At 43.5% G+C, this 9,236-nt stretch overlaps 1 protein-coding gene and 1 long non-coding RNA gene across 3 annotated transcripts in view; both read right to left on the reverse strand.

The window, feature by feature from the left end:
- Window positions 1-2,466, reverse strand: part of BEAN1 (brain expressed, associated with NEDD4, 1) — a 36,576-nt gene extending 34,110 nt beyond the window's left edge. For both annotated transcript variants that reach the window (XM_018566453.1, XM_018566451.1), the window contains exon 1: window positions 1,978-2,466. In XM_018566453.1, the coding sequence (XP_018421955.1) occupies window positions 1,978-2,056 (79 nt within the window). In that variant the 5' untranslated portion in view covers window positions 2,057-2,466. The remainder of the gene's footprint in view (window positions 1-1,977) is intronic.
- Window positions 2,467-3,242: 776 nt separating this feature from the next.
- On the reverse strand, window positions 3,243-8,210 carry LOC108795243. The gene is made up of 3 exons (XR_001941746.1): window positions 8,125-8,210; window positions 7,760-7,763; window positions 3,243-3,270 (listed from the first exon to the last, which is right to left on the reverse strand). It is a non-coding gene; the product is annotated as an uncharacterized LOC108795243 (long non-coding RNA).
- Window positions 8,211-9,236: the final 1,026 nt, after the last annotated feature.

Raw genomic sequence — 9,236 nt, forward strand, 5'->3', positions numbered from 1 at the left:
CCCCACTAGCGTCGGCCCGTGTCTCTCTCCTCCTCCACCCCCTAGCGTCAGTCGGTGTCTCTCTCCTCCTCATCTACCCCACTAGCACCGGTCAGTGTCTCTCTCCTCCGCTCTCCCTGCTCTAGCGTAAGTCAGTGTCTCTCTCCTCCTCCCCCCCGTCGGTTGGTGTCCCTCTTCTCCTCCCCGAATCCCCCCCTGTGCGTGCCGATGTGGCTGGACAGTCGGTCGGTGTCACTGTCATCAGCAACTACGCCCCTTACCTTTACCACCAGCAGCTGTGCACCGCTTCTGCTAGGTTAAAGAAAGCTCTGCCAATGCAAAAAAACCAAAAACCTTCTTGCACGCACGTGCTCAGGAAGGTAACAAATATACTACACATATTTAACAATAATAAAATGTTTTCGCTTGGAGCCCAGGCCTCCCCAGCCGCCTGGGCCCCTCACACAAGTACTGGCCGTACCCCCCTGATAGTGGCCCTGGCCGGGGATTCGGATCGCGACTCTCCCATTTACTTGTGCGATCCCACATGGGGTTGCGACCAACACTTTAAGAAGCCCTGGTCTGGAGGTGCGGACCAAGCTATAGAAAACAATGGTTTCACATCACCTTATTAGATTCAGCTGAAATTTTAAGCACTGCACTACCGACCCTTTAAAAACCATCTTCAAGGGTCAGGCTACCTGTGTTGAGACAGCAGCAAGTACATATGTAAGGCATACATCAATCAATCAATCAATCAATCAATCACTAAGTCATTTGTGTCCCTGCACTGCCATCTTGGATCCTAGGCCTGGGCTGTATATGGGACCTTCGATTTCTCTCCTAGTCAGTATTAAGCCTCTTCCCTCCTAGGAAAACACCCCACCTATGATGTCGACAGTCTCCTATCCTACTCCTTGTACCATAATGATGATGGTAACAGGAGTAGTATAGGGTGCCAGGCGGGTAGTTGTTTTCTACATTTAGCCCGGCTTTGGGCAAGCAGAGCTAAATGTACAGCAGGGAAGCTGCTGCGTGTTTTGTACAAGTGATCCTGGTGATGTTGCCCAGATCACTTGTATGCAGCCTGCAGGTCTGCCATTGTCCATTGGGGGGGGGGGGGGTGTTTAGCGGGTAGGGGGCACATTGAGGAACCTGGCCTTGGGGCAGCAGAGAGAGTAAATCCGGCCCTGTCTAAAGCCAAACTTTTTTTGTAGTTATGAATAATATAGGGAAGGGTTTAACTTTTTTTGCCATCTGTGCCCCTTTGGGGAAATTTCCATTACCTTCCTGTTCTGTAGGCCCCACAGGAAATGAGAGGAAATCCCTTCAAAGTGAGAACAATCCCCAATTGAAGAAGGGGAAGATTTCCCCGCTATTCCAGTCCTAGTGGCAACTCAAAAGTTTGGGTTTTCCCAGTCCTGGTGACGATGGTCATCAAGACAAATAGAAAGAGTAAATCCACTTGGCGGACGGATTTTCTAACTCTAAAAAAAAGTTTTAGCTTTAGGTACACAATAAATAAACAGACCCTTACAGAGCCCTAAATAAATTAAACAGACCCCTTCACTCCTTCACCCTGGAGCTGCTTGGCCTGCACAAGGATGATGCAGCAACTATAGTGGCTCCAGCCCTTTGACATCAGGAGGGCTACAAATGAACAAAAAGGGATAAAGGGTGGAGTTTGAGTTCCGATAGTCCATAGTGACCATCTTGCCATGTACTCCATCCCACCCCCCATCATTACCTGCTGTTTTTTTTTAACCAGTTGACATCCACGGTGTTAAACCCCCTTCCCATCCAGGCCATTTTTCAGTATTCAGCGCTGCGGTACTTTGACATTTATTCCGTCATGCAGCGCTGTACTGAAATGAATTTTATACCCTTTTTTGGGGACAGATAAGCAGTTCTCATTTAGACCCTTAGACAATGAGCACAAGGCCCAGATAGTCAGTACGATGTAAATCCATCAAACAAAAATAAAGCACATAGGCTTACCAATGATGTCCAGCACCGTATTTGATGTCCCCATATAGCTTAATCGAATGTTGTGGATGGAAGGAGCTGCATTTGCCATAGGAATCAACGACAGCGACAGACAGAAGACGTTGGCCTGTTCCTTGTGTGAAAATCCGGGATTAGGTCCTCTTGAGCTGCTCTCATTCAATATGGTTGGATCCCTCCCTTGGAGTCGGCACTAGATCACAGAAAAACCATCAGAGCCATGCATTGTAGGTGAGAATAGAGGAGAGCGGAGGGAGCGGATAGATTCATGCTGACTGTGAGCTTTATGTGCTGGGAATGATAACGAGGGGAGGAGGGGGAAGGCTGTGACAACCGATCTCTGTAAAACACCTCTTTACAGATGAAATCAATGGAAAGCGCACAGATCAAAGCATTGGCACCATATATAATCAATGAGATCTGTCACCTGGCTTCTTTTCTTCAAAGCGGCAAGAGAGATGCCTGATGACTTGATAGAGAGGGGAGCTGTTATATGGATGAATCATTCAATATTCATCACAGCGGATGCTGGCTGCCGAGGAGAAAGCACAAAGGAAATTTAAAAATATGAAATTAGAATGGGAATATATTTAAAGTACACCTGTTCTTTGGATGAAGTTATCCAAATGACAGGAGAACCTAAGAAAAAAACTGCATGTAATTTGTTCTAAGGCGAATGGAAACCCAAACTGAATGACATTTAGTTTGCTGAAGTAATGTGTATCTAGCTAAGAAATAGAAGGACACAGAGAAATGTATCTAGCTAAGAAATTGAAGGACACAGAGAAATGGAAGGCGAATGGAAACCTAAACTGAATGACATTTAGTTTGCTGAAGTACTGTGTATCTAGCTAAGAAATGGAAGGACACAGAGTATTTAATATTCTTAGTGTGCTATCCTCCCAAAATGGAGTCAATGAGGCTTATTATAGAAAGGGAAATTACTTGCACCACCGGTCTTCAGTGGAGTGTCCTTGTTACAATATGTACATATATATATATATATATAATAAACATGCTAAATTTGTATTCCCATATCTTTAAAAGGAGAACAAACACACCTTTAGAAATGTTTAGTAATGACAATCTACATACACATACTTCTAGATAATTGCCGGCTTTGTATTCTTTGCATACCTTATTTTTCTTTTCCTTCCCATTCTTCTCACAGTCACCATTTTTACTAAGGGCAGATTAATATATCTTCCTTTACTTCCTGGAACTCTGGCACATGTGTCTAGGACATGTGATCATGCACATCATCTCAGGGGAGTAAAATGCCTTTCCCTGAGATCTAATGAGATTACAGATGAGATTTCCCAGCAATGCTCTGCTGATGTGATCTTCCTAGGATGCAATGCTTGGGCACATTACATCACTAGTGCCCAAGAGGACCATGAAGTGGAAAAACAATAAATGTAAGTAAAAGAAAAATATGTTTGTTTAAAGGAGAACTATGGGGTTAAGGCTTTTCCCCATAGTTCTCCTTAGGGTAACGGGAGGACACAAACTAGCATCCTCCCATCACCCTAGGCTCAGTATATCGCGAGCTGTAGCTCGCAGTATACTGAGATGCCACAGTATTCCGCAAGCTGCTGCTCGCGGTATACTGAGACGCCGCAGCTGAAGCGGATCCCGACAATTATGTCTGGATCCGCCCAGCTGCGTGACTGACAGCTGGCTCTGCCTACCTAGAGGCAGAGCCAGCTGTACTCCGCCAGTCAGCACTGGCGGATCGGAGCGGGGAGGGGGGAATCCAGCCCCTCCCCTGTCACGGCAGAGAGCCATGACAGGATCGAGAGGTGAGCGAACGCCGGTATGTGGTTGCTCACCTCCCGATCTACTGAGCCGACCTGTGACAGTCTCATTGTCACAGGTCGGCTAGAACTATGAGGTGAGTGAAAAGCACTCACCTCATAGTTCTCCTTTAACTAATAAATGTAAGATGATTTCATATCAGCTATATGCTGATATGAAATCATCTTACATTTATTAGTTAAACAAACATACTTTTCTTTTACTTACAATTATTGTTTTATTATTAATTTTTATTATTAGTGTTATTTATGCTTATGAAATTGCAGTGGTTTTAGGTGAATTTAAAGTGGACCTTTACCCCCTTTCACTAAAAATCACATCAAGGGGCAGCTGTATATGAGCTGCACCTTGATGTGATTTTTAGTGAAAGGGGGTAAAGGTCCACTTTAAATTCACCTAAAACCATTGCAATTTCATAAGCATAAATAACAAAAGTTTGACCACTTTGATTACAAAATATTAAAGCATATCATAATCACAGGTCGGAGTGTTTCATGGATTTCCTCAACTTCTTCAGGACTACTGTAAAGGATGATGATAATAATGTGCTATGTTGTGGTCTTCACACTCATCTAAGATAGATAACAGTATTCATGAGTAAAAAAAATATAAAGAGAAACAACAGTGATTCTAAAGATACTAATAGAGCCATAATACCAAAAGGAGACCATAAAAATAGAGGGATGTTATAAACAGAAACATGTACACATAAAACAATTATCCAATAGACAACTCTCCATAAAGATTAAACTAAAGTGCATATTTACTGTACGGGTATATTTAAAGTGACACTAAACGCAGGAGATAAATCTGAAAAATGCATTCAAGTACCTTAACTATTAACATAAATGTAATAAACATGAGATAATTTTCATTACTAATCAAAGATTGATTGCAAGGTACAGATGTGAATGGGCCTTGTAATCCTGCATAGTTTACTGTGTGTGAACTGGAGGAAACTCCCCATCTCTCCCAGCTTTTGTACAATGAATATATAGTATTATTGCAAGATTTCCTTTTGTCTTTATATAATGTTCAAAGTGTCCATTGTTGTGTAGCAGCATTGTAATGGAATAGTAAAGCCGCAAGAGTTTTAGGGCCTGTTCACACACACAGCTGTGACCTGCGTTTTACCTTACTGGATCAACACAGTTTTTTATGTGACCTGTTCACACCACAATGCAGGTGTGATGGGCAGTTCTCTGTGAAAAAATGCAGCATGCTGCATTTTTTTCACAGTGCACTGGATTTAATTGCATGGCAACACAGCGCACTTACTACTGTACTCTGCGTTACTTACTACTGTACTCTGCGTCAGGGGCGTCCTGAAGCTGGGTGACACCCGGAGTGGTTACCGAGTGTCACACTGCCGAGACGTCACCACGCATGCGCGGGACGTCACCACGCGCGTGCGCGATGACTTCATTGCATACTCGCGGCGATCTTCTGATACCTGCCGGTGGCCATCTTGGTGATGTATGTCGGCAAAGAGAGGAGGGGACAGTCACCCGGCGGGATAAGGTATGCCGCCGGGTCCCCTCCTCTCTCCTGATACTGTCGGGCGTTCGGTCCATGACCGAGCGTCCGACTTTTCAGAGGGGGGTGACACCAAAATTACTGTCAGTCATTTCGGTGTCACCCCTCCAATGGTGTCACCCGGGTGCGGGCCGCACCCCCCTTGTGACGCCACTGCTCTGCGTTACTTACTACTGCACTCTGCGTTACTTACTACTGAACTCTATGTTACTTACTACTGAACTCTGCACTATGAATAAAAGTGAATGCCAAGTCTTTCACTGAAGCTACAACACAGTTAATTTCTGTCTATGATACTGTTTTTTAATATTATTTTGCACTAATTGTAACATTTTCAGGATATGACTTTGGGGTTCTTCCTTCTTTACAGTTCAAGCAGTACTTTGACCGATCAGTACGTAACACCCCAAATGTTTGTCCTGAAAAAAGTATCATGGACAGAACTCAGCTATGTTGGTGAATGTGCACAAATATGGCTACAATCACATTAAGCATCACTGAAACTGACACCAGGGCTGGGGCTTGTTTTGTTTGGCCACACTACAAGTCATACACCATGAAGTGACACACACTTTATAGGCACCACCACTAACTGTTCAGAAGGTGTCACTCATAAGTATGAATTCATATCTTGGCACCTCTTCGTTGAAATCTGATTGTTTGGTCTTTCATTGTCTGCTTACTGTTCTGAAAGTCTGTTACCAATTGTCTGAGGGCTTGTTAAAAATGGGGATGTGATTTGTGAGTGTGGTTACAAATGGGGTGGTGGTTTGTGGGTGTGGTTACAAATGAGGTGTGGTTTAAAAGTTGGCGTGGTCAGTAGGGTTTTCCCTGGATTTCATCCAATGGGGATTTTCTATTGCAATACTGTACCACAATTCACGGGTACACGGTTGTGGCGCGGTCCCATTTATTGTAATGATCAGATGCAGTACTGACATTGCAGCAGGTGACCAGAGGGCAGCAGAACAACCCCCTAGTTTTACTACTCCCTTGTCGTCCGTGTGAACGAGGTTGGTTATTATTTATAAAAGATATCTGTACATCAGATCATAAAGAGGTACAACTGAGAAGGACGAGGGACAGAGGGATTTGGTTCCTAATCAGGGACAGTTGGGAGGCATGTGACCGTGCTTGCAAAGTTTGGTCCCATAAACTTCTATGGGGCTGGTAGATGGATTGGCTTCTGTCTTCTGAAGTCTATGCATGCATGGACATTGGATCAAGAAGATGGTTGAGGACAGTAAACAATGGCTGCAATACATTGGTAAATTCTCTAACTATTTAAACTAAAAGTTAAATTTGGCTTCAAGGGTCTGTATTTTCAGGGATTTTGGAAACTATGAGTGACATGGATACTTCATTGTAATACACTGCCACCTACTGTTCTTTGGATGTTATAAGTATGGAGATAATCATATCTTATCCAAAGGGGATTATTTATCAAAAGATTTTAAAAGTGGATAGTAACCGCCCATTCTCCCAAGTGTCATTTGTCAATCAGTTTCTGCCTGTGTTCAGTTTGATGGTTAAATCTTACCAAATCAAGTGTTGTCAAATGGCATACGAATGATGACAAAAAATGAAAAGGTGAACTAACCCCCAATACCATTCTCACTACCCAGATCCCTACTGCACTTATCTACAATGATAACCATCGCCCAGAGCCTGTTTAGCAACATAATACTTTGCAATGGGGAACGGTCATTGGTCAACGTGACCATGGGGACTATGCTGACCAATGCAGATCTCTTCTTTCATCCAGGAAACTGTCCCAGAAGAAAGCAATTCTTATTAGTCAGCATGGTCAAGTGTTTGGGCTGACCAATCATTGCTCCCCATTTCAAGCATTATGTTGCTATAGAGCCTGCGGGACTCAGTAGTGATCAAGGATCAAGCTTCTTTTGCTGAAGTGTCATTGGACGTTTCCTGGTTCAGCTCAGACTTCCAGCTCCTCTTTCACCAGGTGCTGTCTCACCAGACCCTACCACACCCCAATGGGGCTTTTTTCCAGAGCCCAGGAGGGGACTCTCCTTCATCTGCCACTACTGGCCAAACCTCCCCTCCAGGACCACATAGTGGCCAGCAGTTGGGGTTGTTCCTGGAGCTCTAAAGACAGCATCTGATTGTTTAGACAGAGGCCTCGAACCTCAATGTTCAGCTGCAGGACTGCCTATATGAAAAGGAAGAACAAAAGGCTTGAGCAATGTCTGTTCACCATTGGCCAAAACCAATGGGTGCTCCACAGGCATTGGCAATGGTAGGGGAAAGCCCTCTTAGCATTGGCCATGAGGTGTAAATGGGTGGCACAGATCAGGGCCCCACACCCAGCCCAGAGTGCTATCTTTAAAAGGGCATGCTACAACCATCTAAAATGCAGTTACCCACAAGCCATCCCACTGGCATCTGTCCTTGATGGAACTTCTCTAAAAGGCCGAACCTCATCAAAACTTGTGGCTGCTCCTAGGTAAACCTTATGGAAACCTGTAGATACTGTATATGCTAAATGAAAATCTTACTTTATCTGATTAATGCAAGCACAGTGCATGCATGAGTGGTCACCTTTAAAGCAGACCTTTGCCCATATGTTTATAAAACAATCAAACATATCTTTAGAAATGTTTAGTGATGACAATCTACAAACAGATACTTACAGATAATTGCCGGCTTTGTATTCTTTGCATTCCTTATTTCTCTTTTCTTTCCCAGTCTTCTGACAGTGGCCATGTTGACTAAGGGCAGATTACAAGCTCTCCTTTTACTTCCTGGATTACTGGCACATGTGACTGGACATGTGACTAGGACATGGGACCATGCACATCAACTCAGGGGAGAAAATACCTTTCACTGAGAGCTCATGATATTACAGATGAGATTTCCCAGCAATGCTCTGCTGATGACAAGGCAATCCTAGTGTGCATTGCTTTGGCAAAGTGAAATCATTTTGCTCTTTCAAAGCAGGAAGTGAATGCTCTGCAAGTGGAAGTATTTCACAATCTCAGCATTATACACCTGACATGTCTATGTCTACGATGCATTGGTAGAATTAGAATTTTGAGTGTAAAGTTTAAAGCATCGTACTAAAAACAGTTGTTTTTTTTACATTTACTATACAATACGATCAAAAATATTTTCATTCTTTTGTTTTTTTCTTGTGTAGCTTTTAGTTAATCAGAGAAAATGTTGTATTTCAAGGAGCTTCCAATTAAACTGGGAGCAGCAATGGGACTTGAAGACCCGAGCACACTGCCACCCAGTGCTGATTTATGTGCATGACATTAGAAAGCGACACGCAATGAAATGTGAGCTGCAATTTCCTCACACAGGTTTAAGTCAGGTTTGATTTAGATGTCAGACAGTGAAATTGCAGCATATGTTAATTGCTTTGCCTTGTGTGTTGCACTGTCTGTACTATGCTGTGGAAAATAAGACTCTGTGGCTGTCTTATGTCTAACAAAGACGAGTTATGTTTTCCCTGATTGTCGCAGCTGAAACTGCCAATATATTACACTTCTAGTCCCTATAGTCATAACAGCTGGTAAGTAGCTGTAATCTACAACAGTCAATCAAATTTTAATTTGCTTTAGTCAGCTCAAGAAAGGTGTAGAACCATTGCTGCAATGTGGGTTTCTGCACGGCTCTTTCATTAAGGCTGAACCCCGGGCACAAAAACTTTCATTTAACTATATTCCTCAAAAGCCACAAAGGATATAAATCCACTTTGTGCGCATTAGATGCCTTTACAAAACCCAGGTATTACCATAAAAAGTAGCAATGACATCATCACATGGCTGCATATGGCCTGAGCAGAGCTCTGGGAGGGACCCAGCAGGCCCCACCCAATACAGGCTGCCTGCAGAAAACTACAGGGTAGGGCGGATACAAGACCAGTCACCCTG

The sequence above is a fragment of the Nanorana parkeri genome, unplaced genomic scaffold, assembly GCF_000935625.1.
Source record: "Nanorana parkeri isolate BGI_ZX_2015 unplaced genomic scaffold, ASM93562v1 scaffold950, whole genome shotgun sequence".
NCBI classification, from domain to species: Eukaryota; Metazoa; Chordata; class Amphibia; order Anura; family Dicroglossidae; genus Nanorana; species Nanorana parkeri.